The 16,321-nt window shown below is 34.3% G+C and overlaps 1 protein-coding gene across 1 annotated transcript in view; it reads right to left on the bottom strand.

Moving 5' to 3' along the window:
- The window catches only part of LOC146910601 (ARM repeat superfamily protein), a 34,711-nt gene that overhangs the window by 13,486 nt on the left and 4,904 nt on the right, over window positions 1-16,321 (bottom strand). The window contains exons 8-31 of the mRNA XM_085725592.1: window positions 15,762-15,840; window positions 15,599-15,662; window positions 14,709-14,812; window positions 14,421-14,526; window positions 13,899-13,988; window positions 12,868-12,945; window positions 12,373-12,440; window positions 12,187-12,286; window positions 11,927-12,064; window positions 10,320-10,409; window positions 10,121-10,186; window positions 9,868-9,963; window positions 9,657-9,731; window positions 8,856-8,915; window positions 7,861-7,950; window positions 7,354-7,475; window positions 5,759-5,888; window positions 5,563-5,642; window positions 3,776-3,911; window positions 2,469-2,550; window positions 937-1,079; window positions 757-837; window positions 582-682; window positions 14-252 (exon numbers count right to left, since the gene is read on the bottom strand). Coding sequence (XP_085581718.1) covers window positions 14-252; window positions 582-682; window positions 757-837; window positions 937-1,079; window positions 2,469-2,550; window positions 3,776-3,911; window positions 5,563-5,642; window positions 5,759-5,888; window positions 7,354-7,475; window positions 7,861-7,950; window positions 8,856-8,915; window positions 9,657-9,731; window positions 9,868-9,963; window positions 10,121-10,186; window positions 10,320-10,409; window positions 11,927-12,064; window positions 12,187-12,286; window positions 12,373-12,440; window positions 12,868-12,945; window positions 13,899-13,988; window positions 14,421-14,526; window positions 14,709-14,812; window positions 15,599-15,662; window positions 15,762-15,840 — 2,418 coding nt within the window. The remainder of the gene's footprint in view (window positions 1-13; window positions 253-581; window positions 683-756; window positions 838-936; window positions 1,080-2,468; window positions 2,551-3,775; window positions 3,912-5,562; window positions 5,643-5,758; window positions 5,889-7,353; window positions 7,476-7,860; window positions 7,951-8,855; window positions 8,916-9,656; window positions 9,732-9,867; window positions 9,964-10,120; window positions 10,187-10,319; window positions 10,410-11,926; window positions 12,065-12,186; window positions 12,287-12,372; window positions 12,441-12,867; window positions 12,946-13,898; window positions 13,989-14,420; window positions 14,527-14,708; window positions 14,813-15,598; window positions 15,663-15,761; window positions 15,841-16,321) is intronic.

Genomic DNA, 16,321 nt, shown 5'->3' with positions numbered 1-16,321 from the left:
GGAACATATTTACATGGTAGCTTAGAAAAATTCCCATATAGTGTGCGGTCAATTTGCTTGGTGTGTGCAGAATTCCCATGGCTTCCCAGTGCGCAATAGCCGGTAACACAAACCATCCGAAACTTGAGAAGCATCTCATGGACTGCAAGGCAACCTCTTTTCCTCTGATATTCAACAGGGGAAGAGACAAATTGATCAATTTGCCTCAGGATAAGCATTAGCAGCTCTGCTCGACTTCTTCCATCCTCTCCACTAAATATTATGTATTTACTAATTAGTACAGGTGAAAAAAAAAAAAACACCTTTACAGTTTATACACACAGGGTGACGTGATAGAAAGCTAAAAAAAAAATTAATAAATTAATTGAGTGATGGGTATATTTAGAAAGAGAAAGATGAAGGATAGAATATTATATTTATAATAAGCAAACAATGAATTGCAAAAGTTATGGCCCAGAACGTAAATGCGAACCAAAGAGCAACAATTCTTTTTTTGGAAATAAAAAATAATCATTTGACAAGAGCAATGGAAATAAACACAAAACTTAAGCAGAATAATGTGACGTTTTTAAATAAATTACCCAGTGAGAAGAATTGCACATAAAAGAGAGATCAGGTTGTCTATAAGGGGAGTAACAACTTCAACTGGATCATTTTGTATCGCAAAGAACCCTAATGTGGCCTGTCAAATTCACCAGAAAACTTAGATAGCTGAAAATTTGTAAATACATTCAACAGCTAAATAAAAGCTCATACCTTCATCACATAGTTTCTGGTTTCAACCGTTAGTTTTGGCTCTACAGTGACCAATGTAGTGCAGGCACTTATCGCAAGAGCCTCAATATTAAAAAAATCAAAAGTTAAAATATTATCAGCATAAATTGACAAGTGACTTCACCTTAAACACAAGTACTCATTTTGCAACATTTTATATACCTGAGTACGCAAGAGTTCATTGTAATCAACAAAACCATCATTATCATCTCGCCCCATCAAAGTTAAAATATAATCAAGCAATTGGTCCCTTCTTTTCAATGGAAATGGTGCACCACTTTCAGCAGCATTAATGACAGCATTACCTGCATTATCAGAATTACATCATGCACACAAATATCAGGACAATATCAACCCTGAACTTTGATGAAGTTCTGGTGAACTCTCAACAAGAGGTGAAGCAAACAGGAAACTAGCTTCTAAAACTCAAGAAGATAACATGACGATGCTGCAAATTTTATCTTGAATTCGTGATTGCTCAGGAGCTGTGGTTTAATTTTATAACCACATAAGACAATGGCAGCAATTCAAGTTACCCACGGATACATCTTGAATGCAACTGAAGTGTAAAAACTTTTGATAGATCCATCAAGATTGAACTAGCAGGCCTCTTTGTATTAAGTTCTTCTACCATTATTGCTTGCTCAAAATAATTCATCTGCTTGTTGTCAAACATAGCCCACTATTTATGCAAGACAAAAACAAAAACATTTATAGAAGATCTTCTCTAGAAACCATCTGTTTTTAAAAACCTAGCTTCCCCTGGTTAGATCTTAGGCTCATTGAGAATCTAAAGTAGATAATAATAATAATAATAATAAATTTAACAATTAATCAACCCCAACATGCGTCAATACAAGGAAGATAACTTGTTTAATGATATGAACAACAATGACTGTTGTGCAAAATCACCAAGGTTTTAATGGAGACATGAAGCAGCTCGCTTTCAATGAGAAGCAATCGCATAACTCTGATATTTATTGTTTTTACTGTAGGGCAAAATAATAACACAAATTTCACATCAGTGTTATCAATGGTAGATAGCGGAATATGGGGACCACCAAAAATTCGTCATATGAACATGGCGTTGCGGCCTATGGTGGATATAATAGGTGTTTCACCCTATGCTGGCTAACACAAAATTTTCCATTCCATAAAGACATGGCCAAATTCTCCATATGAACATGGTGTTGCGGCCTATGGTGGATATAATAGGCGTTGCACCCTATGCTGGCTAGCACAAAATCTTCCATTCCATAAAGACATGGCCAAATTTGACAACACTGTTTCACAAATGTTCATTTTCAAAAAATGGTTTTCTAGCAATCCCTTTTGATGTATTAGTTTTTTATATAGGGACGAACTGATCCTTACAAAACCAACTTGTAAGGTGAGAGGAGCCTCTCTTTATAAACTCTAGTCGGACCTTATCTTTAATCTACGTGGTGGGACTTGGTTTTTCCAATAAAACCCCTTACGCCCAACTCTATTGGGCTTGGTGCATGGATAAAAATGGTAGGATACCATATTAGGTTTTTATATTGTGCCTAACTCATCCTTACAAAACCGGCTTGTAAGGTGAGGGTTACCTCTTTATAAACTCTAGTCAGGCCTTATCTTTAATTTATGTGGGACTTGGTTTTTTCAATAATGAGAAACAATAATAATTAAAATATGAAAACATGATAACTAACCAAGTAAATCAATCGCTGTGATTACAGCTTGCTTTGCTATAGGGTGACGCACATGAAGAAGCCTTGAGAGCATGTTGGTGCCCTGTCCACGAATAAATAATACGACTAAATCAGCTTTACAAATAACAACAAATATTTTAACAAAGTGACATAGCAGTGTTCTCATGATTCACCACTTAAAGAGAGCAAAAAGGGTTGGTTTCAGACTATTTCCTATTATCTTTTCTTAAACTACAAACCAATCAAAACTGTTTCAGAGATTGTTTACACTACATACAGACAAAAGTTATTAGTTTTTACAGCAACCATGTATCTCTTAGTAGCAAACTTCAGTGTCTAGCTAGAAGCTTTTAGTGCAGCTGTCAGTAGTTATTTAAGATCTTTCTATAAACTATTTTTAGGTTGGATATACTTGTAACTGTGACAGAGGTTTATTACTATTACAGAGTTGTGATAACCCTCAAGCTCGCATAAATAAATATCATTTGTACACCCTCTTTCACAAGACATAATCAGAATTCAGTTTTCTCAAATCCTTAATACTCTGAGCTTCTCCTCACTCAGATTCTATATATACTTTTTTACAAAATGGTATCAAAGACTGGTTCTGAACCATTTCCATAGATTCTGAACATTTTGCACCATCTGCTCCACCACCATCATTGAGCCTTCTAGTGAGTCCTTTACCACTCTACTCATGGACACTGCCTCCGCCTCCAACATTAGCAAGCTTTTTGGTGAATCATACACTACTCAAGTCATTTCCCCACTGCCAATGAATACATCCTCCACAATGGAAGAACAAGCACCTATCCCATTTTTGCATTCTATTTAAGAAGAATTAGACAACAACAACTTCTTTATGTGGAAGCAACAAATAAAACCTATAACCAATGATTGTCATCATCGTCAAAACACAAGCACCGGTCACCATGGATTCTTCATGCCGTATATTTGATTAACTAACTTCCTACTTCCTCGCTCAACTATGCAATCCCATACACACCCTCCCGCTCAAAGAATGGCATCTCCAAACTTCATTAAAGAATAAGGTAACACCTCATGAAACTGTTTTCATTATCGGGAAAACAGTAATAATATATAAAGTTAGTTGCCTTTTTCCTCAAAATCTATTGCGTATTTTCTTGTATTGGTCTTAAAAAATCTATTAGTACATCATACATCAAAATCAAAACTGTATTTAAAAATAAAACTGTGAACGTTCCAATCACAAAATAAAGCAATGGCGCAATAGATAGACATTCCTGCAAATACTAAATCAATAGCATAGAGAAAAGATAACCTACAACAAGGGCATTTATTCTGGCTTCAATAACTGATGATGGGGCATACTTTGCCGCATAACCATACATTAAAGCCAAGGCAGCATGTATGTCATCAGACTCTACTGTTCTGTAACTATCAGAGAACAATGACAGTATCCTGCAAATGAAAAAAGTTACAAACAGGTCAGACATGTTCTGAATCATATTCAATGTCGGAAAAAAATATGACCATTCATTGTGGGTGCACTTTTGCCATGTTTGAATACAAACTAAATGACTGTTCAACCAAAGGAACTTTTTCCTTTTTGTCTACACTATTGTCAAGTTCTGATGAAAATTAAGTGATTGTTCAACCAAAGCATATATTGATCTACAAATAGGTCAGATAAATTCTGAATTAATTGAATCTTATAAAAGGAAAAGGAAAGAGATCCATTCTTTGAAGTTTTGAAGGAAGGGTGGGGAATAGAAACTTAAGACATTAAGTACAATATGAGTAAGGGACATAATGTGGATTTAGGTTATAACCTTGTTAGCTAAATGGAAAGGGGAACGGAAAGCAAGGGAAGAATGGTTAGAAGCACTGCATAAAGGGAGAGAAAGCACATTGAAGAGTCTAAAATCATATTATTCTTATTCTTTATTTCCTTTTCTCGTTAGGAAGATTTATGCATATCCATTCTCTCTTTCCAATATCTGTTTAATCAATGACAGATAGAATACTCCACCAATACTACAGTGATATACAAACTTTAGTTACGTTAAAAACTCCTGTCGTAGACCACATTTGGGATATAAGAGACAAGGCAGAATAAGGATTTGGGTTGTAACGACCTTCCCTACATGGGAAGGAGGGAGCAAAGGCAGGGAAGGGTAAAAAGCATCCAGTCACGTCAGTCGGCATTGTAGAATCTAGAATTTTTCAAGTTTGATCTTTGTTTCATTCTTTGTAACTAATTCAGATCTGTATAACTGGGGGTTTATAAATTATAACTATTTTTGTCTAACTAGATACCAATTCCTATCAAGTTACTATTTTCTTGACATATTCCAAAAGGTGGGGCATCTTTATCTTATACGGTTTAACACAGACACACTTGATGTTCTGTCCTATAATATGAGATATGTAAACTGTGAACATCCAACATTAAAAGTTTCAGAAACTAAGATAGTGAGATCCTAATAATTTCGTCAAACACAAGAGCATAATATACCATAGCAAGTAAAGGTTCAGAAACATTCAAACCAGAATGAAGTATACAACGGAGAAGATTTTAAAAAAATAAACAGTTGTCAATAAGTTAGGGCTGTTTAGATTTCTGTTTCCATTATTTGTTTTCATATGTCATTTTCACTTTTTAATTACAAAAATTCCGCTTTACCATAAAAAGTTGTTTTCATTGTTTTTCGTACAAATTTTTTAAAACATGAAATAATGCAAAAACAATGCAACATTTTTGTAATGGGTCATGTTAACTTGTGCCCTAAGGGCACAAGTTAAGGAACTTAAAATAGAATTAAGTAATAAATTTTATGTTGAAAAGATAACTTTTGAAACTTTCAAGACATTGAACGCACAATTTTCAAAGAAAAACTTCTACTTTTGGTTCCTTGACTTATGCCCCAAGGGCACAAGTTAACATTTCCCTTTTGTAATTAGTGAAAACTAGAAAAGAAAACAGAAAATGGAATGAGAAACTAAACAGACCCTAATAATTTTACATGCATAAGCTTGGGTTAAGAATGAGAACTGATAAACCAATTCGGAAAGAGAAGTGTATACACTCAATCCTAAGTCTGGCATAAACCTCTGAATTATGGTTTGTCCAACATTGTCTATAATATCCTTCAGCTTCTCCAACACTGTGTCCAAGTGAGATGCAGCAACCTTCATACAAAAATAGTAATTTAAGAAGCAATGGGCTTATCAAAAAAAGTAAAAAAAAGCAATGGAAAAGGGAAAATATATCTAACAAGGTTAAAAAGAAAAGGAAACTGAATTACCAATCCCATTGCTTTTGCCAAACCAAGCCTATTTGTTGGGATTGCAATGTTGGATTGCTTATACATCCAATTCATTTTATCATGGACATATGCTCTGTCATTAACCTTTTGAAGCAGAATCCCCAAGCATCTGTGTCAAAGTTCAGTATCATTTTTCACACTCTTTCCAATCTTAAATACTAGGCTTTTAGATTCAGACAGCCGGCATCAAACCAAATTTGAAAATCCAAGGTTATTCTAATGAAGTTGGAATTCGAAATACAAGAAATGTGGTAGATAAGTCCTAAAGTACAAGTTTTAATTTTATTTTTTTATAAATAAAAAAACTACAGGAAAGCTGATATAAACTATATGCTCAGTTGTGTTTCAGTACTACTCATTACATATTTTAGCAGAGTCACAAAGAAGACATGACTAGATATTTTTTTTAAACAAGTCTTAGATATAATGCAAATAGGGCAGTTATTGGATTATACGGTATAATGTTTTTTTGGTGGTGTTCGGGGTTCGAACCCCGGACCTTGCATATATTATATTATAGTCTCTCTGCCAAAGCTGTTTTTCACTTCTGTTATCTTTCAGCATGGTATCTAGATCCAGATACCCAAAAAAGATGTGACGAAATTTTTATTTATGAAAGTGTTAGAAATAATGAAATTAGGGCAGTTGTGGTTAAACAGTATCATATAAATATAGTAAATAGGATAAGTTAACCGTTGTATTTGTTGTAATTTAGTGTGTGTGTGTGTGTGTGTGTAATAATACAGCTCTACTGCACAACACAGGAATTTAATCACATTCTTTTTGGAAACTGGATATCTAAATCCTAACAACAGACAATCCTAACAACAGACAATCGTAATCCATGAAACCCAGTACACCCACCCACTGTCCATTGAAAAAAAAAATGCAAGAAACCGTGCTTCATCTGTTTTCCGGCTTCAAGCCTTCTTTTTGTGGCCGTTATCTTCTTTCCAACTACCCCCAAACTATTTTTCAAGCAACTGTTGCTGCTACTGACAGCAACTCTGATCCAGTTTCTGCGATCCTAATGTGGTCAATGTCGTTGTTTGCCACCACCGGATAGTTTCACTGAGAGTTCGTGGCTAAAACCTACTCCATTAGACCCATGGCAAAAATGGCTTCTATTCTCCTGTCTTTGAAATTATACTATTTCTTTATCTATTATTTTTAATATCTAGATTCATTGTCAAAGGTGGAAAAAAATCCTAAGCAACCACTTCTAACCACTATTTTGGAAACTGGTTACAAAAGACATACAAACTGACAAAATACCGGTCACCCCAAACCAGTCTAGTTAGTCACACCATAAACTGCACCGGCAATTTTTTTCCTATCTCGTTTGTATTGATAGAGGAAATCGAGAGCGCCCGCATGAAATAGTGATATGGAGAGAAAAGGAATTAAGAGATCGATGTCCCTCACCTTACAAGTCAGTTTTGTGTGGTTGAGTTAGATTTAACCCAAATTCTAAGAACTGAGAAGCAATCAGCTTCTCATGCAACAAAAAGAAATATTTAACGTATCACATTTTTGCATCTACCAAAACATGCTTGAGGTTGGAGAATTGATACCGGTGAAGAAGTGCAGCATGTTCATCATCAGATGTATAAAGTTCATAATGTTTGGCAAATACATTTCCAAGAGACATAATCCAATCTGCATCTTGAATCACATCTAAAGATTCTGCAAGAAACTGCAACCCAAAAATAAAGAGATGCAATAAAATATCTTGCTGGCAGAAGAGGTTTGAATTTCACAATTGTTATAATGTCTAGGACAACAAACTGAGTTAAATTACTTTTGGATGCCCAGATCAGATTATCTACAATTTTTCAATTTTTTTAATACACATATGCAATGAAGTGATTCACCACTTCGGCAAAATCTTTATTTTGCTGTCCACTCAATTTAATTGAAGAGATATTTCAAATGCAAATAAATTAATGGACCCTGCTACTGCATGAATAAGACCAGCTCACACATAGACGAGAAAATTTGACTTCATGAACTACCGTTCTTTAAAATGATAACACTTCAAAATGAGGAAGACAGTATCTTTACAAGTCAATGAAACTTACGTTGATTATCATGTCATCCCAAGTATCCTGATACGATGGATCTTGTTTCAAGTCATCCGTATCGCTAACATATGCTTTCATCTTTGGAATCTAGAACTTACCAAAAACACAAATTAATTACATTTTGATAAATAATAACCATCCCAAAATTGTAAGTAGGAACTGATAAAAAATAGCAGATTATGACAAACTGTATTATGAAATGAAAGTATGTAGTTTTTTGCTGACTCGTGAGTCGTGACAATTACAGAATGATGCAGAAACATGAAACAAAACTATGCAGTGGTTCTAGTTCCCCTAAAATGTTCACCTCATCTAAAAATTTTATAAAAGATCAGATTAAGATCCAACACCATGGCCATAATACACCACATAACCTTGAGTTAGTTTCCTGTGATCAGTTAGACCCAACTTTAATGACCAAAAAGTTTATAGAATATCAGTTGAAGATCCAACACCATGGCCACAATACTCCTCATAACCTTGAGTTATTTTCTCGGGTTCAGAAAGCCCAGCAACAAAATGAATTTCACGATTTCAGTTTATGTTAAAAGATGCACAGCTAACAGCTGAGAAGGTGAAGACTTCAACAACAACAACCAAATCTTATCCCACTAAGTGGGGTCGGCTACATGGATCATATGACACCATAAAGTTCTACCATATATCATATCTATATCCAACTCGTTAATTTCTAGATCTTTCTTAATAGTTTCTCTTCCTTTTATAGGTCTTCCTCTGCCCCTGGTGATTTGGCTACCCTCAATATGATCTACTCTCTTTATTACGGACCTACAAGTCATTCTCTACATGCTCAAACCACCAAAGCCGAGTTTCCATCATTTTTTCTACATAATGTGAAAACTCTGGACATTCATTTGCAGAAGCACAATATACTTCAAAAAAAAATTATAACTAGAAACTTGACAGATGCTCAACATTCAACATAGATTGTATCAATTTGTTAACACATTAATTTTTAGCACAACTGTTACCTCATCTTGCCAAAACAAATTTATATTTTTCGGAAATAGAGGTGCCAGAAGACATAGAACCTACAAAAACATGTATATACTTGTCATCTAAGGAAATGCATTCTTCAAAATAAACTGTGATTGTGTTATATACTGGTTCAGATATGTATAAATACCAATGATAATTCTATGGTATTTGGGAGATTATTGCATAATAATAAGGGAATGCACGTGATGTATTATTATTCATACAGGAAAGTAACTGCAGAAAAGTAACCTACCTCTAGGAATTAGAGAGCCTAGTCCCTCCCAAACCAACCCACATAGAAAATACCCAATCCCCTATCTTTCCCTTTCAGAATATATTTATAATTCTGACTACCTAGCAGTTACATGGAAGATCTGCAGATAGCAGTTACTAATTGAATAAATTAAATAATATTTAGTTATATTATATAACTTTTGCCCTTAGGAGTCCTATTACTAACAGATTGATCACATAGTATATTACGTAAGCTTTGAAAAGCAGATTTCGTATGCAAACTAAAGCTACTTCATCTAGTTTTACTCATTGATAGTAAAACGTGAGAGAGAAAAATGCATTTCCAAATAACAGGAAGGAAACTATGCAATAGACATGTACAAAAGCTAATAATAGATTAACAAACGCTAGTATATCATTAAAACACTGATAAAATTATACGGTCCAGTCCAACAAGTATTGATTTTTAAAACATGCTGAAGGACTTAACTATGTGAGAATAAATAAAGAATAATTCAAAAAAAATATATGTGCAGTATTTAAGGATAACATGAGCTCACTGTCAAAATCTGGGTAGCCAATTGCTCCCTTGCTAGAGGATCGTGTAAGAGCACCACAAAACGGGCAAGAAGTTCCTATATCAACCATAAATAATTTAATCATATATGTGCTGAATGCAAGGAATAATGGCTTTCCTTGTACCGTTGAGATTTGAGTGTACAAGGAATTAAGAAAATTCAAACAGAAAAAGACTGTAGGCAGAGAACCTACTTCAGCAGTTGGAATATCAGGACGGGTTTTACACTCGCTTAACATATCACTACCATAAGATCTATGCCGCCACAGTTCTGAGATACACCTGCAAACCTGTAAAAGTAAAAACGCTGTCTTCAAATTTGCCAGGTCAAACCTCTGCAATATCAAAACATCAGTGTGTACAACGTGAAAAGATAAAATACATCAAGCAACACAGTATTCGGTTCGACTTTCTGCAGAATAAAAATACAAGATATAGCACTTTTACCATGGCAACAGCACCAGTGTAAGTCTGTGGTATAATCATCTTCAACAGAAAAGGCCAAAGGATATGCTGAAAGTCCAATAGCAATATAAGACATTTTCCTTGGCAAAATAGCAAATAGGATACTAAAAGAAATAATAGGACCCAGTAAACTTGTGAAATCACAACCACAAAATTGATCGGTAAAGAAAATAAAACTAACCTCCATTTCAGGAATCGTAATAGTGACCAACAGGAGACCTTTTTCACAAACTGTTCGTAACTCACCAGGAGTAACTGCTCCAATTTTCATCTGAAAAGTAAAAACATGAACAACAAAGAGTTAGGGGCCTGCGATATAGATAAGAGCTTGGAAGTACTATACAGATCTTATTTTATATTATTTGTTTTTGGTTAAAGAATAAATTTCATTTTGAAGGAAAAACAAATAAACTGGAGGTTACCAAAAAAACTAGATTAGTGTAACCATTAAAATAAAAAGAATAAAAGATACTAGAAAGTGAAAGAGGTTCAAAACAAGGAGCCTCCGAATGACATCATATAGAAAACGCCCATAAATGCATAAAACAATTAAGCAAAGAGGATTACTATATCCAAGAAAATAACCAAATATGTCAATGTTCTTAAAAAAAAAATTGGATCGAGCTCCAAAACAAGGTTACCAAACTCGAGAGTCTACATAAACTTGTGGAATCTCCGTAAAGTATACACCCTTCATTCCTTTTTAATTGTCTCATTTGCAGACAAAATTTTGTTCCTATTAAGTTGTCATATTGAAAGTTCAATGCAATATTAACTATTGTTTTGTCAATAATACCCTTAGTTATTTATTTTAGAATGAGAAATAGATGAAATGACATGATAAATTATTAAGGGCATTACAGGGAAAGGATAAATAGTTCTATCAAGAGTAACAATTTATTGGTTGTCTTGTTATGTGTAAAAAGTCTTAAAACAACAACTAAAAAGAAACAGAGGGGGTGTTTCAAATAAATATTCAACACACAATATAATAAAGCAAAATATTTTCATAGGACTAGACCTGACCAGAATAACAAGCATAGCATTCAAAATTGATAGTCCAATTCATAAATCATAAGATACGTTCACAACACAGCATTAAGAAAAGGGCATAACAAGCTCCAAATTAATGTATCACTAGGTTCAAAATTCGGGAGTGCAGGATGATAGCTCTAGGTTTCCCTCGTTGGTGATGGATTTAGCTTGGTAGGTTTCCCTTGTTAACCTGCCGGGTTCATTGCAAACTAGAAACAACGGGCTTGTTCATAATTTCTTCTATGACTTCGTTTCGTCTAGGAGCTATGGAGTTGAGGCTCAATACAGTATCACCGCCTCCTTAGTGTACGGGTTCATATTGGGATATTAGATGCATAAGCCGAAGCTCTACAACTGTGAGGTTAATGTTTTCTACACTAAAGAGACTTGTAATTTAACTGTTGCAATTATATTTATTAAAGAACACTGAGCCAGTGTCATTTCAGACATGTCTAGGGAGAAATCATTATGTTGTGACTCATTCAACCATCCTCAAAATTGTGAATCAATGTGAGTTTATACGAACCTATGCAAGTCTACCACAGCTTTCACAGACAATTTTGTAATCAAGTTAACACAATTCTCATACCTGAATCATAAACCAGTACAACTCTAGGAGTTACCTTTGTTTGACAACCTTACTCCAAAGTAAAAATGAACAATATTGTATAGTACTGAATAAAAAGAACTCCCAGAAATTCAAAGAAATTTACCTCACTAACAATTAAGGACGGAAACAAGGGGGAAGTGTACCTCTATTCTCTTATTTGGTATGCTATCAAGATCACTCTGATTTTTATCTGTTAAAGCACAATGACGTATGAGATATTCAATGAACAACTCTCCAGATGAACCAACCAAGTAACAGTGTGAAGCCATAACCACGATTAACTGCCAAATGAGGAAGACAGAAGACAAAAAAAATTACTTGAGTAACAATTTGCTATTATTATTTTTTTTTAAATTTAAAAAAAAAAAAAAGGATCAACAAAGGTAAATGGTCAATGACTTGCCTCAGAAAGTGCCTTTCGAACACCTAAATTATGCTCTTCTAACAAAGACTTTACAGCTTCGACCAGTAGAGGTATTTTACTATGCCAAGCTTCAGATAGCCTACGGAAAACAAAAATTGCAGGTCAGCTGCTGAGACTAGATATTTACCAATAATTATCATCACGACCTAGAAACAAAAACTAAACCTTGGTAAAAGATGTTTCAAAACACAAAGTGCACCAAAGGACGATGTTTCTTCCTTCAGCCTACATTTCTGGAAACAAAGACAAAAGAAGCAAAATGTCACATCACATTAAAGGAAACAGAATAAGAATCAACCATTTTCTCTTAGGACAAAAAGAGTCTTAAGAAAGGTAAAAAACGAAATGCCCTCCTCAAAATTGAAGATTTTGGAGGCTAGAAATGGGGTCATATTCTCGTCAAAATCTTATGGTGTAGAGGAATTGGCAGAAGATATAAACTAGAGACGATAAGGAATAACATTCCCTCTTGCTATTGCTCTTCTTCATATAACTGTCGTTCCCTTCTAACAAACTGGCCACATTAGCAAATGTAACAAACTCCCTTATTCGGAACATTTATTAGTCTCCGACCTAAACCGGGAATCTAACAGCATCGGATAAAATAGTCCATGAATGTTATCATTTATACAGATACACTTAAAATTTGCAAATACTTACATTTACAAGGAACAGAAACAAATCATCTGGATACACCAAGCCTACTGTCAGAAAGCAATGCTGCACCTCATTATACATCTGCCATACATGATTATATCAAATAAATTTGACCTCATCTCTGGATAAAAGGAAAAAGCTCCTCCAACGTGAACAGAGTAAAGTTGCATCCACCCTTGAATTTATGTGGGTTCGCACTATTAAGGTGGACTTTAAATTAAATGAAGATACACCCTTATTTGGTCAACTAAGTGAAACATTATCCAAAAGAATATCAATGGAAGAGAGACTACTAGTACAGATTCAAAGACAACCCTCCACAAAAACATAAAGAACGAAGGAAAGAATTATCAGCTCAAAATGGTCTCCATACCTTCTGCAGATGTCAAATAGCCAAACCCTGAGGAAATCATGTCATCTAACTGAGATAAGGTTGCTCTAAAGTGAGCAAGGACGGACCCAATGCGCACCTTTGATTCTAAAATGCATTCGGATCTCAACACAGTAAAATTTAAGGGCGAATGAACACTTGCTCACTTTAGAGCAAACTTGTTTTAGATGAGCTTATTCCTTCTAATCCATAATAACAAATTCAAGAAGACATCTCTGTTCCAAAATCAGAACAAGAAATTCGGCCTAAAGATTATAACATCAAACTAGCCAAATACACCAAAACTGCAGACAACGACAATCTCCAGAAAATGATAATGACCAAGTGAACCGACCTATCAACCACAATCACCTTTCACTTTCGTTGCAAAAAAGCACCCAAAAAAAGTCTAATCAATATGCCTCCTATTGGAATTGAACTCTAGGAAACAATTGTAATAAATAATGGCTAAATCTCAGAAAGAATACACAAAAATGAAAGATAACATATAGACACTACAGAGACATGCACCATCGAATTCAAGGGATTAAAAAGTGAGGACTGGAACCTAGTAGTGACACTGTAACTTTGTAATAAAAAGTGCTACAGAAGTTACTATACAAAAATCTAAAACAATTCCAACAATTGAAACTGATACTAATACCTTCAATCCCACAGAGAAATCTGCTTGGTCTTTGCTTTCACTATTCATAGATACCACAGGTAAAAGTGTCCCTAAAGTAAGAGTCAAATCCTGCACAGCACCGACAATTTTATTTTAATATTCAATGGATTAGTTCCAGCAAGCCATAGATAAAGAAACTACTTATAAAGCAACTACTTAATGTCATAAACCAACTGTCCCAAAATGTTAAGCTTCTCTCGGTGCCCAAGTCTCAAACCGAGTACCTCGAGGCGCAAGATCAAGTCTGCAACCAAGTGACCTCTCGGGAGGCAGGCTCCAAAATGTTAAGCTTCTGGGTGAAGGTGTAAGAACAATTTTATGTTTAACACGCCGATTCATGCAAGTGCCCTTGCACATGAACCATGAGCAATATACAAATCCACTCAATGTCCCTTTAATGAAATATCATGAACCAAGTATCCCTAAAACTTCACCTAGTTGTAGGATAAAGAAATTCAACATACCAATAACCTTTAAAAATAACTTTATAGCATACATTACCTCAAAATCAAGCATAGGAGGGCCACTTTCGGACAGTAAAGAGGCATTCAACAGATTATGGAGACTGCATGTTGCTAGAAAAGCAACGTCGAGATCCTTTTTATACCTGACAATAGAATAGAACAATAAGAATTTATACTGCAATACATGTTTATTTTCAAGTATCGTCTATATTTTAGTCTCATTATAATGCACTCATTAAAAAACTACAAAGCAAAATGCTTTCCCACCACAAAGCATGCAAGAAACTAAGTTTATTGTCTAAAGCAATATGCAGATCAATCTTACAAATCCAATATCGTAGGAACAAGCCTTGGTAAGGCTGCCTTTAATTGCGTACGTGTTATGAGACCAACCATCTGTCCAAGTGCTTCAACGGATGCTACACGAACCTATATCCAAATAAATTGAAATAACCAAAATACATGAGAGCACTAAAATAGGTAAATAGATCATCTAAGTAATATGTTAAATTACTTATCTTCAATCATTCAACTATAAAAACAGTGAGTTTAGAAACTCAATTTATATTGAGTAGTTTTATTTGAAGTTGTGCTTCATATCAACTGTTAAACCAAAAACTTTGAGGTAAAATGCATTTAACACACCATGTATGTAAGAAAATAAAAAAAGGAGAACATTACTTTTGTGAGAATTATAGGCTTATAAGTGCAAAAAGAAAAAGAGAGAAAATAGTAAATGGCAATAAATTAAAAATATATATTTCATAGATTGAATGTGGTATGAAGTCCAAAACTGATATCGATATTCATAGTAATAATTAGGGTTAGTGAATGAGGCAAAGTGAATAGTACTAAATAAAAAATATGATTGATAGATGTAACGTGTCATAATATTCTAACCTAGCTAATATTGATATTGGTACTGATAATTAGATCAAATACAAGAACAACTAGTATAAAATTACACTAATACCCAACTAACTCTAATATCTTGACAAATTTCTTAACTCGGTGCAAAGAAAATATCATTCTGAAGATATAGAATATATTTTTATTGAAAAATCACTTCGGATCAAATATGGACAGGGAGTTAGATTTCGCACTAGGGTATCAATGAAAGAAAGCAAAAAAATCAGTAGAAAAAGAAGATACAAAAAAATAATAGAGGACTGTATAAGCACAAACACAGAACCAAAATGTGATATGGTGGCAAACCTTTAGGTCCCGTGAAGCTGCCCAAACTCTTAACAAAAGCTCAAAAGCAGAATTTAGAAATGACCTGCACTACATAGATATATCTTTCACCCTCAGACATGAAAAATAGGAAATTTAATACCATGAATCAGAAAATCAACTAGAAGACTGATTCTGATCTCACATGACATCACCATCTTGAGGTAAATTTGAAGGAAAATCTGTACTATATTGCCAAGCAGCTTGACACCAACACTTGAATGCTGAAAACAATAACAAAAGATGAGTTAAATACATTGGACTATCGATGGAAATTACACCATTGAGAAAGGTTAGCCAAAGCTTTCTCCCCATCCCCACACCACCAAATAATGAGGACATAATTGAAGGTATGAATAATAGCAAAAGGATCATAAATCAACAAAATGTACATTTGCAAACAGCTAAAAACTATTTCAATGATGATTCATCAGTAAAGATATATCACAGTATCCACCATTATAAACTAAGCCTATAATGCATTTTAAATAGAGTACAATGAAAACAAGATTTCCCAAACTGATATTGTTCAAGAAATACTAATTCAGTTATCCTCAGCTATCAATCTAAATGACCTTGCTGTTAGTTAGGAATCTGAGTTTGATTCTCTCGAATATGACTGAATCTACACTTTAGTTAGTTTCTATCATTTAATAGTTAACTGAAACATAAGTTTTTCTCACTCGCACACACATTTTCTCGTTG

This window comes from Medicago sativa, chromosome 7, assembly GCF_051527215.1.
Source record: "Medicago sativa cultivar Bolivia chromosome 7, Bolivia_mono, whole genome shotgun sequence".
Classification (NCBI taxonomy): domain Eukaryota; kingdom Viridiplantae; phylum Streptophyta; class Magnoliopsida; order Fabales; family Fabaceae; genus Medicago; species Medicago sativa.
Note: the sequence above shows the minus strand (reverse complement) of the source record. Positions and strands in the feature narration are given on the sequence as shown.